This window comes from Oryzias latipes, chromosome 13 (assembly GCF_053564925.1).
Source record: "Oryzias latipes strain Hd-rR chromosome 13, Olatipes_Hd-rR_3.1".
In the NCBI taxonomy this organism is placed as follows: Eukaryota; Metazoa; Chordata; class Actinopteri; order Beloniformes; family Adrianichthyidae; genus Oryzias; species Oryzias latipes.
This window is the reverse complement of record NC_136249.1, coordinates 16,609,217-16,628,103: the sequence shown is the minus strand read 5'-3', so window position 1 is coordinate 16,628,103 and position 18,887 is coordinate 16,609,217. Positions and strand designations below refer to the sequence as shown.

The window sequence follows — 18,887 nt, the reverse complement described above, 5'->3', positions numbered from 1 at the left end:
TGAAAATAGTTCCCTGAAAACAAATCAACATTAATGTTGGAATGTGCTGAGGATGGTTGACCATGGATATTTTTTTTGATGTTATGAGGCTGTGTTTTACATTAAATATAGTTAATTAATAAATTAATAGTTTATCCCTTGTGCTATTCTAGGCACTTTAACATTGGGAGTTGGGTCATTTAGACCCACTAGACAGTGCGCTGAACCTTTTTTCTTCAATGATTTGTGATCTTCACTGGTGTCCATGGATTACATGAAATCCTCTTCACCTTTATCCACCTTTGTCATGCTAGGGATAGCACGTCAATGTAAGGAATGGGTCATTTGGACCCCATAGGATAGCACAATGAATAAATACATTTCTCACACAACTGCAGCTTTCCAATGAGCCACTAGGTGTCAGTTAGGGACTGTGAATAGTTAAACAACTTCAGTTTTACTAAAAATCCACCTGAGTCTTTATATTTGAAGGAACCTGCAGAAATATTGATTTTGTACTATCTAAACTCATTTAATAATCCTCATAGAGCGGCATTCATGTCATAGATTGTTGTGATCAGGTTAAATAATCTACATTGCTCCTTTTCTCAAACTTTGAAAAGATTTTCCCTTAAATCTACAGCTAAACTGTTTTGTTAAACAAAAAAGACAGCAGGTGCCTTAACATGTGACACTAATAAAAAAACTGGGTTCTAATCATTTTTAGTGAACTAAAATGCATATTTCTAAAATGTAAACTTTTTTATTAGTAGAGAAAATTTATTGTCACAAATTTACTAAACCAAATATCGCAAAACGAAGTAAATCCATTTTAAAATCCCCAAATTAAATGATAACCAATATAAATCTGTTAATAATTTGAAGAGTGTTTGTAGTGAGTATATAACACAACAGGAAATAGGAATAATTTTTGTTTCTTACCATAGAATTTATTTGATAGATCCTTTGCAAATTAGCAAATATTATTTACATTTTCAATTTAAACAACAACAACAAGATTATCTGTTTGAAACAACCCACTAGAAAGAGGCAAAAGGGAGAATAGCATATGTAACATTACAGAGGTATACTGCAGACGATGAATGAACTGTGGGGCATGAGAAGATCTAAGGCAACGGTTACATCTCTGTGTTCACATTGTTGTGTTTCCAGCTTCCTGCGGTGTTCGTGTTTTCCATCTGCTCCTGCAGGCAGGAACTTCTGAAGAAGTTGCAGGACACCAAACCTGAACGACTGTAGTTTTAACATCCTGTTCAAGCATCAAGAAGCCCCTTCTGTGCTCTAAATCCAAGTCTGACAACATAATCTAGAAGGATTCATCATTTTGCTAACAACTGAAAGAGAAAAACATGGATTCAAGTATAGTTTCTGCAACAAATGTGAGAATGAAACAAAAGTGTTTTTTTCCTGTGATGACACGTCTGGGATGAACCTCAACTTTCACTCGACAACAGCCAACTTGATGAACGGATGGAAACAATCCAGGAAGTCCGCAACTGTTTAAAGGAAAAAGATCATATTTGTGATGTAGAAAATACGCAGGGTGGGCCACAAGCTCCCTGCTCCGCTCCATTCTGATGTTTGCACTTGTAGACAAATAGATCCACGAACGTCTTTGTTTTCCTTGTCGGAGCTGGCATCTGGCTCAAAACTGTAGCTGGAGAGCTCTGATACTGATCCTAGTGGGCCTTTAAAATTGGATTACTGCATAAGGCTTGAAGAAAAAATATGTGAGAAAACTATCATCCAAATTTTACAAACCAGAATTCTGCATCAAAACTGAATCGTATGGTTCTTTCAAAGGTTTCTCCCATTGCACGGCTTGTGTTTTTATTTTCCTGACTTCCATCTGCTACATGTTTGTTTAAAAATAGCAACGGAATTGATCTAAAGATCCAATAAAACCTGCTGGTTCTGCTCTGAGGAGCCTCTCAGTGACATTCACAGTTCTTTATAAAGCTATGTTACACTGCATTCTGCAATGCCTGTTCAAGAGACCTCCTCCAATGAAAGGTTTATGTGAATGTGCGTACATGCGCGTTTCAGGCTTATGCGTTCAAAACTCTCCAGGTCACACGTAGTTACACAAGTTGCTACGACTGTTTTCAGGCTCTACGAACAAAACGTGGCCGTTGAAGGTGCATTGAAAGTTAAACCAGGTCAAACTTTGACAGTCAGAAACTTGGATTTGGTAGTGACGTATGGATGGCGTCCCTTTTAATTCACAGAAGTACCAACTGTTTGAAAATTGAGCATGGAGGAGAGAAGAATAATTGTGGTTTGTGTTCGGCCAGAATTATATGTACAGAGCTGTGAAAGAAAATGATTTGCAAAATTTGCACCACTTTGACTTTTCGCATTCAAGAACGTGCTAAGTCCTAAATGCCTGGAGGATCCATAACACCAGATATGATTATGCTCACAACTTGTACAAGCTCTTATTTTGAAATGTCTCTTTTAGCTGTGTAGCTTGTATTATTTTTGCGTGAGCTGGACTAAATCTACAGCATAAAACCATGAAGTTTTCTTCTCAAGATCCACATCCTGGACCATTGTGAGCTTCCATCAGCTTCTATCATTTCATTTTACTTGCTCTGTTTTCAGCTTATAAAAACAGAGGAACATACATAGACTTCTTCTCATCTAAATGATTAAGACGACCTACAGAAAAATCTGTTCTCCCTCCCTCCCTCTGTGCTGTACACCTGAAAGTACATTCTGTCTGTTAAAGCTCTACATGCTGGGTTACATCTGGATTAAAAACACAACCTGGTGACACCCAGCAGACTGCAGCAGCACGCTATAAATAAATCCAGCTCAGTAAGCATGTGACGCACGGATGTTTGGTAAGACGAAGCGAAGCGTGGCTCGGACAAGAAGGCTACTCAATATTTTATATTTGGTTTGGGGGTAAATGAAGAACATCTACTGCTGTGGGAAAAACCTCCTTTCCCTCCTTTCGCCGGGTGCTCATGCTTCAGCTGACACGTCCCACCCTCAGCATTTCAGAGACAACAAAAGAGCTCCTGAAATGTCTCCACTCTGGAGTTTTGCCTGTCCTCTCATTCCTTTGGCGCTGAATGTAGTAAGGGGATGTTTTGCACGCTTCAAAATGTTTAAGAACCCTGAATAGTTTCTTCATTTTGCTTTGCTTGGTTTTATCTCTCGGGACTCATTCTAACCCAGTAACCAGAGATGGTGCAGGCACATGGAGGTATTTCCAGGGTTAAAAGGAGACAGGACCTGATAAAAGATTGACATTTTCACACATAAAAGCCTCAGGAGTCTGTTCTTTTGCATTTTCAGTCGTCGCGTCAACGTAAAGCACAATCTGTTGAGGACTGGCCCCCTCATGCTACACCTGGGCTCAGCATCAGTCAGTATCTAAAGGCTGTGGGGGCCACAAACTGCATCACTGGAGAGAATTTCAAGTAGAACATTCACAGTGATTCCATGCAACTCCGCAGCTTCTCCCCATCTCATTTCACCTTCCTCAACGCTGGACAGGACAAGGGAAGGGAGGTGCAGATGCAATGGGAAGCAGTTCTCATGTCAAATGGTAGGATTGGTCAGTCAAATTGTCCTCCTCCACTCTCATTGGCTCAACTGCTCCTGAGGAGTGCTGTGATTGGCTGGAGCAAGACAGGCGTGAAGAGCGGCTCTGTGTGTCGCCCTCGTCCTCTGCCATCACTGCCTTCCTCAATGGTTGCCGTCTTTGGGTTTCCATCTGCTCCTCTTCCTCTCTTTGTCTCCTCCTCTTCCTCTCTACCACTCTTCCCTGGTCCCCCAGCGTCCACATGCTCTCCTCGTCTTCGTCCTTTCCCTGAATCTCTCTGTCAAAGTCCAGCAGCTCCTCCATCATCTCCTCAATTTCCGTCTCTCCATCCAGCTCCTCCTCCACCTCTGACCGCAGCTCGCCCATGCTCTCAGTCCGGTTGGTGTCGTCCGTCTCCTCCTCCTCGCCGAATGCCCTCTGCCTCTCTGGGGGATCGCTAGCTTGGCTCTCCCCAAACTCCAGGATGGTGGGCAGGTTTCCCTGTTTTGGACAGCGCTTCCTCAGGCTGACGAGGAAGGGCTGCGGCAAGGAGAAGATGTCCACGTTGTTGCCCAGGTCGATCCACGTCACACTTGGGAAGCTGTTTGGATCCTACGAAAGAAAAAAACCACATTTCCAAATGAACATCCATCCATCCATCCATCTGAACCAGCTGAATCCCTCTTGGGGTCATGTGGTGCAAATTAACAATATACCAAAAAATACTATCATCAATGCAATATGAATACTGCCTGTACGTCCATCCATCCATCCGTCCACCTATCTACTTTCTGAACAAGCTGAATCCCATTTTGGGTCACGGGTTTACAAAAATTACACTTATTTTTTCACAGTTTTAAACGGAAAAATGGCAGAAATGAAAAAATTGCGTCTGACATCAGTGGTCCGCTGTTCTGAATGACAAGGAGCTCCACCAATGTTCATGTCCTCAGTGGGATTCCATTCTGGCCTCCCTAGTTTATCAAACTTTCTGTAGACATCCCTGTAGTTTCCTTCTTTCTTTTTCTCAAGAATTTTTTTTTTCTCCACAAGAAATTTTCTCCTTTTGAAGGAGGGTCTAAAGGCAGAGATGTCCAGTTTAGCTTAGTCTGTTTAGTTTAATTTAGCTACCAGCTTTTTCTTTTCCTTTTCCTTTCCTTCTTTTTCCGCGGGGAGCTCGGAGTAGAACCGCTTCTCCTCCACATCGAAAGGAGCCAGCTGAGGTGGCTCGGGCATCTAGTCCGGATGCCCCCTGGACGCCTCCCTGGAGAGGTGTTCCGGGCATGTCCCACTGGGCGGAGGCCCCGGGGAAGACCCAGGACACGCTGGAGAGACTACGTCTCTCGGCTGGCCTGGGAACGCCTCGGGGTCCCCCCAGAGGAGCTGGAGGAAGTGGCTGGGGTGAGGGAAGTCTGGGCATCTCTGCTCAGTCTGCTGCCCCCGCGACCCGGTCCCGGATAAGCGGAGGAAGATGGATGGATGGACCAGCTTTTTCTATTTTATGACTTATTTTATGTTCTTATACAATTATGAAGCTTGTTGAGACAACTATGTTGTAATGTTGGGCTATTTAAATGAAACTGAATTGAATTGAATAAAAAAACTTCAAGAAATACCATTGTCGTGAATTTGGGTCATGGGATCTGGACTTAATGTGTTCTCTTCTTTAACACATCTCTTACCATTGTTTGTAGTTTATCATGGAGCAGCTGTAAAATGTCAGAAAACTTCTCTAGGAAAACCTTAAGAAATCCTCCAGGTAGAGCTTAATAGTAACCCTAACATCCTGGTTGACAGAATTTGCATCCGAGGATGTTGTCTGAATGGATGTCTGACCTTTAGGGCATCTGTCAGGTCCTTCAGAACGGCTCTGGTCAAACGATTTCCATTCAGCGTCAGAGTTTCCAGATGAGGTAGAGCAGCCAGAGTGGGGAGCAGCAGAAGGAAGGCCTCGTCTGTGAGTTCAGTGAAGCCCAGCTCCAAGCTGACCACTGTGGCCGCATGCCGCTGCAGGTGAGCGCACAGGCGTTCCATGTCCCGGGCTGTCAGAGGGATGCCGGACAGATCCAGAGTACCGCTGGCCAGAGGAGCCGACAGCACCGCCTTTAGGCTGCAGACACAACAGACGGCAGAATTTCAGATGTCACTGAAGAAAAGACCTTCTACTTTACTGACAGAACTTATATTTAAGAACAAACTGCTTTCACGATGGCTCATAGGAAAACAGCAAATATTATTAGTCCTACCTGTCAGTCTTTTAATCTTCAACTAAATCGTTTTTGAGTTTTTACTACCCTGGATGCAGTTTACAGAAAACGGCGTCACTGTTTGTGCACTCCTGCAGTTTCTGCTTTCTGGTTTCCAAGAGCCTGGAGCAAAAAAAAGCTGCAAAAATATACAGTCACCTGTCTTTAAGTCTGTGTCTTTGACTGAGTGAGTGTGACATCAACCATAGAAAATGGTATTCTTATGGGTCAAACCAAATGAAGTCAATTCAGCTGCCATTCTTTTGCGATACAGTTGCCGCCATGTTGGAACAAAGTTCCTCTGAGTCATCAGTTCTGTGGCAACCGCTCTTACCAATCCGTGAGAGTGGTTGTTAATGTTGCATGTGGGGGCCACCAGGCATCACTTACTTTTATTGAGGCTTCTGATAGGTCAGTTTATAATTTGAATAACTTCCACTTCAGAAAAAATATTATGAAAAAAAGAGGAGTCTTAAGAACATGTTTTAAAACGGTATCAGAGCAAGAAAGGTTATTCTGAGAAATAGAATGACTGAATATTAGCTGTTTATTTCTTTATGGAAGTCTATGAGATGTTGGCTTCTTGAAGCCAACAGGTACTTCCTGTTTGGAAGACCAGGGGGGAGGGGTCACTCAGTCCAGTTCTCATATACAGTCAGTGGTACATAAACAGAAATCATACGCAGGTGATACAGCGGAAATCCAAACCAAATGGGCTGTTTGTGGATTTTAATTGCTAGTTGTTCAGTCAAATCCTCATGAACATCAAGTGGAGAAACACATGAAATAAGTTCAATAGCAAAATGGTGGCTGTATGTCTCTGTCCTGACAGAGACATACAGTGATTGAAACTCCTGTTGGGAATCCTAGAGCTGTGCAGATGTTTTTATAAAAAATAACCTCAATCTCAGAACCCTAAAACTGATACATGGGGTCACAATTATACGACACAAAGAGAAGAAATGGGAAAACATTACTGTAGCTCTGTCCTCATGCTGACGAAGTGGTTGTTATCAATTTATTCAAATGACTTTTAATGTCAGACTGGAGGCCAGTTCCATACAGCAAAGTAATCAATCCGTCCAAATGAAGCAAAAACAAACAGAATATCAAGCCAGACTGCTGCTGGGTTTACTGGTTATAATGCAGACATATCGGATTATTTTAAGGTAAAAGTTTAATAATTAGCTCATACATCTGCTGCAGGGAAGCCCTCAGCCACACATTAACTCAGGCTGTCAGTATTCATTCCCCACATGACCTCCTTCGCTCTTGTTGAGGTTTTAAATGACTGCAGACGAACAGAATCTATTCACTCCTAAAACCCAGGATGGTCTTCTACCGCTGGATGCTTCATGGTGAGCTCGAAGAAACACTTCTTCTCATGGCTTATCAGCCCCTCATCTGTCACATCCTGAAGTGGCTTCTGCCCTCCGAGGGTTATAGCAATAAACAAAACAGGCTGGACTTGTGGAAATCAAATCAAATCAGAGAGAGCCTGTTTGGCCTCAGACCAGAATCCCACGCTCCAGAAAACGGCACATTCTTATGAGAAACTGAGCTCCTCCATCCTTCTGTGAGAGAGCCAACAAGTGATGGAATCTCAAACTGGACTGTGCTTTAAATCAGAATTAATTCCATTCAAAGTAGTTAAAAGACCCAATCTGATCATCTTTTGATTTATTTTCAAAGCCTTTCCAGTGCCTTTTTCACTATGATTATGCAGCTTTTAGCCAAAATAAGTCGTTTTCTAGGACCTACTTTTTACAAAGTGGCAGTAGTTCATTAGAAATTCTCTTCTGGGCGGGACCGTTAAGGCGGTGCAGGCCCACCCCCCACCTTACCCTCCCCGTTTCTGATAGCTCGGAACAGGGAGCGTGCAGCCCACCCAGCATATTACAAATACAATCTCTTTCAAACTGACTTTTTTGGTCTGCTCTTGATTCACAGCAATTTGAACAAAGAAATACTCAGAAATGATATTTTAAGCTAACACGCCACAAGGACATCCTAAAAACACCAAAAACACCAATTTCATTGGAGAAGGTCTTTAAATCTAATGGCCGAGGCGACTGCAAATCAGCCACGGCTGAGTCATCAGGTTCAAAACAGTTTTGTGTTAGAATAAATCTCCAGCTACAGCAGGTCTGTGCGCTGCTGTCCAAACCTCCGCCTTCCACTGTTCCACTCAGGAGGAGAAACATTTAGACATTTATTCAAAAAAACAATCAAGTTTTTACTGTCATAAGTGGGATTTGTCATTTTTGACGTTTTTCCAAACCATTTCCCTCCATAATTATTGATATGAAAATACTATTCAAATGGATAAAGAAGTGATAGTTTCAAATGTATTTCTGCAGGGCAGTACTTTAGTTTATTGTCTCTTGTTGTTCCTTGATAACTATGAACACAATAAGGCCTGAAAAACAATAGATATTCTTGTCACAGGAGCTATTTTGCATCCCACTACAACGGTAAGGACAATTTCAAGCAGAGGGGAGGTGGAATAAAAACCACCTGTGGCTCTGCATTCTCCTCTGCACCTCCTGCTATTTTAGCTTTGCACCTTTTTCCTTTCTGTGGCTTCACCAGCTGATGAAGCACACCTCTCATTCTTTTTAAAATGCAATGCTTTAATTGGTGATGGAATTATTGCAAAGGAACAAGAGGGTACAGGTCCTCTGGGAGGGAGCATGAGTCACTAACAGATGGCGAGCTTGTGTTGTGGAGGAAGCTGGACTGGAGATGGTAATGGCAGCACACCAGCAATTCTTTTCCCTTTGCAGATGGATTCATATTGAGTCTGAACAACCGCCGGCTTTGGTTTTCATGAGAGATACAGACAGTTAAAGATGACATTTGAATGTCTTTCTTTTGCTAGAATTCTTTTCTGTGATTGTGTCCAAGATTGCAATGATAAACCCTAAATCAGTGGTTGAGGGAGGCCAAGTTTAGCAGCTGGCTGAACGTCGTCCCAATCTTAATTCAGCACAGATGTTGCTTTATGTGGTATGTTCATACTTCTTTTCAGTCTAATATTACTGTGAACTATCCCTTCCATGGACTGTACATCCACTATGTTACGTAAAGTATTCATTCACCTGCCTTGACTCACATATGAACTGAAGAGCCATCCCATTCCTAACCCATAGATTGCTGTATTATGTCGGTCCTCCTTTTGCAGCTATTACAGTTTCATCTCCTCTGAGAAGGCTGTCCACAACTTTAAAGAGTGTAGTTATAGGAATTTTGGATCATTTTTCCAGAAGCGCATTGGTGAGGTCACAAACTAATGTTGGTCGAGAAGGCCTGGCTCTCAGTCTCCACTCTAATGTATCACAAAGGTGTTCTTTTTGTGTGCTTCAGCATCCAATGACTTCATTCACCTGTGGCCAGGCCAAGTGATTAGGACATCTGGTTCTGATCATTTGGATGGGTGAGCAAATATTTCTAGTAATATGGTGTTTGTGTGTTCATCTTTTTGTGGACCTGCATTGTTTTGAGGACCTCTATAGGATGCAGCCTTCAGCCAAGGATGAAATGATGAGCGGCAGGCGGCAGAGGAAGCTCCAAATATGACACTGGTTGGGCTAAATCTGAGGAAAATGAGACAGGACTCTGAAAAAATCAATCTTAGTTCAAAGCATACGTTTTATGGACATCAAATCTTCTTCTTTGCCTTTTGACTGCTGTAACCCTTGTGCTATCCCAGGCACTTTAACATTGGGAGTTGGGTCATTTAGACCCACTAGACAGTGCTCTGAACCTTTTTTCTTCAATGATTTGTGATCTTCACTGGTGTCCATGGATTACATGAAATCTTTCCACCTTTATCCACCTTTGTCATGGTAGGGAGAACACGTCAATGTAAGGGTGGGGTCATAGGGTTAAGAGGCACCACAGTGACCTTCACCTCCTTTTTATGCATCCTCCTCGTTCGCTTTGGTCTTCCTCCAAACGTCTTTCCTGGAATCTCAGCATCCTTCTGCCAACATCATCACTGTTCCGCCTCTCTACATGTCCAATCAGCTTCCCTGCATCTATCTCCAAAACATCTACTATGATGTGTCCTTCTGATGGATTTATTTCTGACTGTCTTCTTGGCTTCAGTCACACATTGCACCAGCATGCCATTACCTTTTTTAGTAGGACATGAATGCCAGAGCAATAATTGCACAACTAGAAAGAGATATTTCTGACACAGACATAGGTAAGCTGTTTGACTTGCTTTAAATTCTGTTTTATTCATCCAGCATCATCACTCAGCAACCTGAGAGGCTATGAGACCTTCTCAGCAGCAAACTGAACGCAAAGCCATTTGCAAAGTGCCCATTGTGTTGTCATATCTCCATCTGCCTTTGACCCCAGACAAAAATAGCCGTTATCTGCAGCAGGTTCCTGCAACAAAAGGGGCAGCGATTCAGTGTGAAAAGACAAAGCCGTGACCTTCTACATGAGATAAAACATTTGCCGTTGGAAGTATGTAGTTTTCAATAAAACTAATGTTTAATTTTATGGTCATCTATGTCATACATTTGTAAAAATATCTCAAAGTACCTAAGTGAGTACTACTGAGTGAGTATTACAATGTTTCTCCATATAATTTGGGGCTTGAATCTTATTTTTTTTTTTACTGCTTTGGACATGTGAAACATCGGGTCACAGAGAGCAGAGAGGACAGGTAACCCGAGTCAAGTTGTTTCTCTGCTTGCTGTCAGAGCACATGTGGGAAGCTGCCAATAAATCAGTAGATGAAGCAGGAGCAGAAGCCAGTCAGCAGGCAGCAGACACATTGACAGGCTGGCAGAAGAGAAGAGCTCACGGGGAGCCAGACATGTGTGGCTTTCATGGAACAATGTGGTTGCCATGGCAAACAAAGCTAGCATAGCCTCAGTGAGATCTCATTACTTCTTTGCCAATGTCAAGAAAACAAAATGGGCCAATTAAAAAAAAAGAAAAAGGCAGAGATAAATCTACAGGAGGCAGAGGGACATAGACAGAGCAGTCTCGGGTAAGAGACTGAGGTATCAAAAACATGTTTACACGCCGCTTTCTTTGGCCTTTGCTAAGTGAAAGTGATGGTTCTTAAAGACTATGGGTTTCTACAGCAAAGCACATGCTGTGCTGTCTCCGGTATATCTAAACAGAGACATAAGCCTCAGTCCCGACTGCCCTTACGGGTGGATACAGGCTGTCTGCAGGTGAAAAATGGTCAAACCTGTACTTGGCATGCAGGTGGCCCCCCAAATCGTGCAGACTGCAGACGTTAGCGCTATTCCCGTGACACATTTGCACTCCTTGCTTGCACACCCTGTGCATGCAGCACTTGTGCGGTCAGTAAGGGGCTAGCACTTGCACCTTACTAATGACTAGAGTGTTGCGTAAGGACACTGTACGCACCCGTACGTCACAAGTGTAACTTCCATTAGCCTTACAAATACTTCACAATATATTTACCACAACTTCGACAATGGTACGTTCCATTTTCATGACATCCCTTGAGATCAGCTAACTAGCCTCAAGAGAACTGCAAGACACACCTGCGTCCCCTGCAACCGCTCCTCTCTAGGACCTTCCACAGACCCGGAAAACCCAAGAACTTTGTGGATCAACCCCCGGTAAGGCTGCATGTGACTTTAGTCCTGCATTTAGAGATCTATTCTCTGACTCTGAACATCAGAATATTCAGCTCATTGAATATTCATCCATCTGCTGTTTTTGCTTTGTCCAGTGCAGGGTCACAGGGGTTGCTGGGACCAATCCTAGCAGACAAAAGTTGAAGGCGGAATTTACCCTGGACAGGTCGCCAGTCCATCAGGGAGCCACTCACGCATACACGCACGCACGCACGCACGCACGCACGCACACACTGTATTGGTTGAATTAGGCTGGGCCACTGTGACATGCAAAGCTGTTGGTTTTCCCATGACTGAGATTTGACTTTTTTGCTGCAGTGCTGCATTGTTTTCATCAAAAAGGGACTTCAGCCAAACATCCACATGACCCTCTCTTCTACCTACATACTGTTACAGAAGTAATGATTGTGTCTTTAAATGGAGATTTATGAACCCCAGTTGACCATCAACTGTTAATCGAAGAGAGAAAGATTCCGTGCTGCAAACAAACTGCCTTTGTGCGGCCCATTCTAATTTCCTGGTTAAGGACTCCAACATTGACCCGGCTCCATGAGCCCTGCGGGGGTCTAAGATGCAGCTCTGCATCTTTTCACAACAATCTGATCTTTGCACACACTGAACCTGGTGGGAAGGAGCAGCTATGATCTCCTCTGGACAGATGGTGAAACATATTGACTGGCAGCCTTTTCCTCTTTTAACAACATTGATCGAAATGTTTTTGGGACAAACAGAAAAAAATTAAAAAGGGTAAAGGAAGAGGTTCCTACTTTTTGACTAAGAAGAATGAAGCAGCAGGCATGTGATCAGAAACACCAGTGTTCATTTTTCCTCCTAGCACACAGATTCAACCAAACGCTGCTGCAGGTGAAGCGTGCTTCAGCGTGGTCATCCCCCCCCCATAACATCACCTGTTCCTGTGTTTACCTCACACTTTTCTCTGCAGGGATCCGAGGAGACCTGATCTTCTGGCTGCTCCACATATTAAACTATGCAATTACCTCCTTTTGAACAATGAAGGTGTAGCTGTTTGCTATACAGATAGAAGATTTAGATTTCTGTGTCCTCACTGCTCTCATAGAGCCCACAGGGGCTACATCCCTAAAAAAAAAAGTATTCTTTGCTTTGAAGACATAAATTAGATTACTGTTATTCTTATCATTACTGTCTTTTTATCTATTTTTTAAGTCGTTTATTTATTATTTTATATGCTGCTTGCACTGTGGGGTGAGAGAAAAGCAATTTCATCTGTGCTGTATGTCTTATGGATGCAGCATATTTGACAATAAGTGAAGTCCTAAAGCAAACATACAGGTGAGGTGACACCTGTCTGATCAGCCTTGCTTTACTGCAGTTCTAATGGATTTCCAGGAGGTTCAATTTCCTTTGTCCAAAAGTTGTAATGTAGTGTTAGAGAAGCTTCGCAAATATTAAAATGTATTCAACTAAATACAGTTTAATATCTAAATTAATTTCTTATCCTCAAAAGAACAAAGGGCATTTCTTAGCATTTTATAGAACTTTTTAAAATGTAAAAAAAAAGAGGGAAATAAAGAAATAGGATTTTATTTCACCAATTTGTTCACAAGGACACAGTCTGGAATAGTGTCTGGAATAAAATGACGAAATTATTTTATGGATTGGTACAAACACTTCAACTGGAAGTTGAATTTTAGTTAACAGGGACACTTCAGCTGTTTTTGGTCACTCTGAAATGTTGATTTTTGTGCACTAATAGAAAAAAAGCAATCCAATCCAGGTCTATAACTGCATTAATGAACTTTCATGACACAATGTTGAGTCCCAACTGTCATTACAGGCAGTCTGCAGGTGAGATATGGTCAAACCTGTTACAAGGCACATACAGTAGGTGGCCTGCACAAACTTTCAAGGTCATAGACTGCTCGGTGAATCCATGGAGAGAAAATATTCATGTACATTTTTTTTCTATGGGCATGCTGCCGGGAACAGGTGGTACACAACACATAAAGGTAAGTAAGGGTGAAGTGGGTGAGATGCAGGCGTGTCGTACAGGTTTTTCCAACCCCCCAAATCCTGCGGGCTGCACAAGGAGCCTGTTAGTCCTGTTCATGTGATAAGTGCGCACTCCTTGCATGCAGCCTGTCTGTTAGAAATGTGGAAATTAGAGTGTAGTTTGTGTGGATATCCTACAGGCACTTATGTATCACATGCAGTATTTGTGTACAGTCAGTTAGAAGCAGCACTTACACCTTACTAACGACAAGAGTGTGGTGTAAGGTCACTGTACGATCATCATAAGTGTGTGTTACTTCCATTTGCCTTCAAAATACTTCACCATACATTTACTACATGCATGACAATGGTACGTTCCATTTTCGTGACGTCCCTTGAGGTGGCCGTACGAGCTAAAAGGGAACAGCAAGACACACCTGTGCTCCCCTTAAGATGCGGCTGCTCCTCTGTAGAACCTGGACACCCCAAAAAACCCACAGTACCTACTTCAGCCTGCATGTGACAGAGGCTTGAAACAGTGACTTCTACACTTAATGGGAATGTGAAAACAACAAAACAGACAGAATCCAAAGAACTCAGTTGGATTTTAATCACCACTTCTCTGTGGGTGGATTCTTTCAGACAAGAGCTGCCAAACAGATCACTGATGCCAAGTACTTAAGGGAGAATGAATTCTCCACATAAATTCTACAAAGTCCGTATGTCTACCATCTGCTGCACTCAGCAGAGAAACTGATTTTTCTGAGATGGATTTCTGTTGTGATACATGCAACAGAATCTGTTTGGTCAACAATGAAAACTTGCCATGGACTGACGAACTGTCACCCTTCTTTTGGGAACTGTCCAGGGTAAACCCCACCTTTGCCCTTCAGTAGCTGGGTAGGCTATAGTGACCCCGTGACCCCAAACGGCAATGAAGTGCATTCAGAAATTTTATAAATGGATGACTACCATTGTGTTTCCACATTTTGATAAACAATGCAACCATTCTTTAAGTTTCTAATGAAAGTGTTGAACTATTGCATCTTCACCTTCAATATTAAAGCAAATCAGGAATGTAAGAACTTCTTTTGATATCAAATCTATCTTTTTTGTGCAAAATCAGAATCACCCAAATGTGAAAAAGTTACCAGAACTAAGGAGAGAAAAACGTTTGACAGCACACAAAATCACTAATACAAAGAAGAGTTTAAAAATCTATCTAATGTCTTTGCATAACAATATAAGTCAATTACCCTCTATCTATTTAAGGGTCTGGTTTTAGGTCATCCTTGTCAGGTCATCTGCTCTGCTCTGCTTTGTCCCCCTCTTTGTTTCCCCGTGGTTTTTGTCACGTTTCAGTTTACAGGTGTCCCCCATCAGTCCCTGACAAAAAAAGGTAAAAGGGTGGGCCGTGCCTCATTTCTGGAGCTGTTTTTGGTGCAGCAGGGTGGAGCAAGTCCTGTTTATTCCTGCTGCCTGTTTTTCTGCTATGTGTCTGATGTTTGAGAAAGCTCTGTGGTCAAAAACGATTTAAAACCCCAACTCTATAATAAAAGCCAATAATGGCACCACCCCCCACTCCCACAACCACCACCACCACAATGAAGCCATTGGTTCCATCTGAAACGTCCACCAGAGGATGCAACAACATCAGTTTTCTGAAAATCTGATTCATTTTAACATGACCGAAAACACTTTTATCAGATGTTTCTAAATTCTTCATCATGAATTACACATCAGCATTAAAGATGACTGCATGTCTTCTGTCACAAAGCTTACATTGATGGGGGGCAATCAAAGATATTTCCAGTCCAGAACAATCATATGAGTCATGTCATTACCTCCTCCAGAGGACACAGGAAGCAGAGCATGTGCTCCTCCTCCTCCTCCTCCTCCTCGTCTGAGAAGCAGTTCTCCTCTCTCCCTACATCTGCTGAAACATTTGGATTCATAAAGAAAGTGGACCAGCTAGTGCTGGTTTTTTAGGTCCTCCTGCTACAAATCGATCTGTTTTTTTTTCTTTTCACGACACTCTTGCATGTGAAACTACTGTGTTTCTGAATGTTTATTATGAAGCCGTCTCCATAAAAAAACCGAGATGCTTCCTTCTAAACCCGTCAGTCTGTCTGGAGACAGTCGGAGTGCTGACGGCGCGGCTCTCACTCTGAATCTTCAGATACTTCATTAGAATCGGAGCTGAGGAAGCACACGGATTAATGACTGGCTTCTGACGCCTCATTTCCATAATGTGCAGCTCTGCAGCCAACAGCAAATCCAGCTCTTTATTTCCATTTCGCCTTAGAGAAGCAGCTCTATTTTGCGTGTGACGAAGATCAGAAAAGGTTTATCAAATTTACAGCAAGGGGCTTTCAGGAAGGGTGAAGACAGTTTTTCTGCTCTGATGTTCATAGTGTAGGAGATGATCCGACGGTGAAAGGGAGACATAAAGGCACACTCACACAAAGGACAGATTTCCCCTCCAACTGGGAGAAAACGTAGAGCATGAACAGACTTTCCCATGGCGCTCAAAGAGGCAGCAGATGAGGATGCATGCAGAGATGTTAAGAAAGCCATCAGACATGCACTCACCAGGCCTGTGGCTTCCGCTTCAGCAGCCCATGCCTCCTCCACTGAGAGTGTGGGCTGAGGTGGTAGGTCAGCTGACGGCAGACCTTCTCCATCGCCCCCAGAGAGTCTCCTTCCTGTCGAACAGAGATGGAAACCTGTCAGTTTAGGAAATCCCAGAGGTCTGCAGGTCCTTTTCAGAAAACAGGAGGTTCCTTATAGCTTTTAAAAGCTTACACAACCAAAAAGGATTGACCTTCTGAACATCTCAAATACTATTTATTCTCATCAAAACTTCTCTGACCACCTTAAAAGTGGAATAAAATAAATCACTTACAGACAAAATGTTTAACAACCAGTTTATTGTAATTTTATAGGCAACAGTTTTTTTTCTCAGTAACAACGAAAAAAAGAAAACAAATTATTTTTAAGTAAAAGTTTAAGTAAAAGTTGCTTTTATATTTATTTCTTCGATGTGTGAACTAATATTTATCCAATAATTCAGCAGTCAAAATATTTGCCTTCTATCTGTCTGTCTGTCTGTCTGTCTGTCTGTCTGTGAAGTTTTATGACAAAATTCTGCAGAGAAGATGCTAAAACGTTGAGTGAATAGTTGAATCAATTTAATTCTTCTGTTTGTTTTAAAAGGAAAGCCTGTCATTGCAGTGATGGAATAATGTTCACGTTTGCAGAGTTTTTGGTTCTTTTGCTGCTTTTAGCTTCAAGACTTTCAAAAAACTGTAATTAGTCACATTGAAATGCAGAATTTTGTTTTGAGTCACATTTTTGTCATTCATATGTATGTTGATATCGACTAGCTGCCTCCCAGGAGAAGGGATCTCCTTTAAAGAACCATCTTCATGTCAAAGTTTCTAAGAGTTACGTAATTATCATTTACTTACATGCTATAATCACCACAATATGATCGTCTCAGTTCTATCGTTCAGTAAAAAAACAATGACGTGAAAAGTGCTGACTATATATGATGTTCGTACTGTTTGATTGAATGACTCAACCCCGGCCATCAATCAAACCAGACTGGATACACTGGGAAGCAGAACTCCTCTGTGACGGACAGACTCTCCTTCTGCAGAAGTCTAGCAAAAATTCTCATCTCCTGTGTGGTTCTTCTCTTTATTAAGGAAAAAGTCATAACCCTGACAGCCTTTCAAAGCATTTTGCTTTTCTGATGGAGCATTTCTGTTTTTTAATCATGAATGGTGAACCACAGTGTTTGTGTTGATTTCATCTCCAGTGTTGTTGTTTTCTTTACGGATGGAGTTCCTGAGACGATGCGGAGCTTCCATCAGACAAAAGCCTTCTTGTTGCATATGTACTATATAAACAACCACTGGTAGATAAACCTGCATTAGTTCAGCCTGAAGAATTCAAAGTGCTTTTCAAGAAACTCCTTTTTTTTACGGTGCTCAAGCATAAATAAAACATGGACATACTTTTGGCAATGCCATGAGTGCTTTGACATTTTCAGAGCTCATAAAGGGAAAACAAGGGAAAACTAGGGAAAAAAGTCAATTTCTTGCAGAATCTAAAGAATGAAACACATTTTTAAAGCTTTTTTATTCAGTGGCCAACAAATCCCAAAAATTTGAATCTGCAAAAAAAATGTGCGCATTTTAAAAAAAAAAAAAAAGGAAAAAAAGAGTGAGTGCAGAACTGTTTTGTACTTCATGTGAAAAACATTTAAGCTCTTCAGTTTATTGTAGTTGTCTTATTTCTGAAAACAATGAGTGTGGTCGCATTTTTGCCGCGCTTCTCCTCTCCTAGGCAAAAGCAGGTATCAAGATGCAATCAATAGTACTTTGTAAAGCTCCCTTGTAAGAAGTGTGCTATTATTTTGGTACCAAAAACTAATATAGTTTATTTATAGCTAATCTTTTTCAGAGAGAAAGTTCCCATAGGACATGAATGAGACCAGGCCATTCATTACCCATGATCCCTCAAACCTTTGTGTTAAATGTGATGTAAAAAAGTGTAATGTAAAAAATGTGTAATTTACAAAATGCATTTAAAGCTGATGAGGCTTTTCAGAGCTACCAAATACCCTTTAAACGCTCTTATAAAAATGGAGAAAGCATCTAAAAACTAATAAATGCCCCCTAAAGAAAAAAAGTGCTATAAGCTCACAAAAGGTTCTTTAAGTTACGAAAAGTTGGAAAAAAAAAATCTAATTTCAGCGGCCTTTAAAACCTAAAAAAACGATTTTAAAGAAAACTCACAGTGCGATAAGAATAGCTCTTTAGAGCTATAAAAATAGTTTCCAAAACAGTTGAAGTAATTAAAATAACCTTTTCAATCTATATACGACTTAAAAATCAAAAAGAATTAGACCAAGCAATTACCCATGATTCATAAAAGCTTTGCATTTGCTGAGAAAAGACTTGTATTCTGAAAGTTAAAGAATATGTAGACAAAGGCTATACAAAAGCTATGTGAACGATGTTGATGCAGTTACAGTAAGCTGAGTCTCTGAAACTACTGTAGATAAAAGAAAACTAACATTGATCACATAATTTTTCATTTATAACAACGTTTAAAATCTTCAGTACCACCTAGAGGTGGTTTAAAGAAGGTTTGAACAGCTATTTCGCTAGAAAAACTGGCATTTTTGGCATTTGATAGAAACAGCTTTAAAATGCTCAAAATCTTGAGTGCTGTCAGCAATCAGACATAATTTCTTTAAAGGAATTGCAAATCTAGTTAAATTTGTTATTTGAAACTTGGAATACGTTTCCTTAGTCATCATTGGAAATATGCCGTCATGACTGCAGAGGACTTAAAGATGGGATTTAAAGATGACCTTAAAGATCCACCACAGGGATCTTGAAGGACCAATGGCTTGTTGAATTCTTGTTTTTTTTTTTTTCTTTCAAAAATCCTTTGGCTTCATCTTATGCTAGTAAACCTGTACTG

At 41.4% G+C, this 18,887-nt stretch overlaps 1 protein-coding gene across 2 annotated transcripts in view; it reads right to left on the bottom strand.

Moving 5' to 3' along the window:
• Positions 1 to 907: 907 nt before the first annotated feature.
• lrrc75a (leucine rich repeat containing 75A) overlaps positions 908 to 18,887 on the bottom strand; it is a 49,387-nt gene continuing 31,407 nt past the window's right edge. For both annotated transcript variants that reach the window (XM_078956521.1, XM_004075781.5), the window contains 3 exons: positions 15,981 to 16,093; positions 5,372 to 5,645; positions 908 to 4,147 (listed from right to left, as the gene is read on the bottom strand). In XM_078956521.1, the coding sequence (XP_078812647.1) occupies positions 3,548 to 4,147; positions 5,372 to 5,645; positions 15,981 to 16,093 (987 nt within the window). In that variant the 3' untranslated portion in view covers positions 908 to 3,547. The remainder of the gene's footprint in view (positions 4,148 to 5,371; positions 5,646 to 15,980; positions 16,094 to 18,887) is intronic.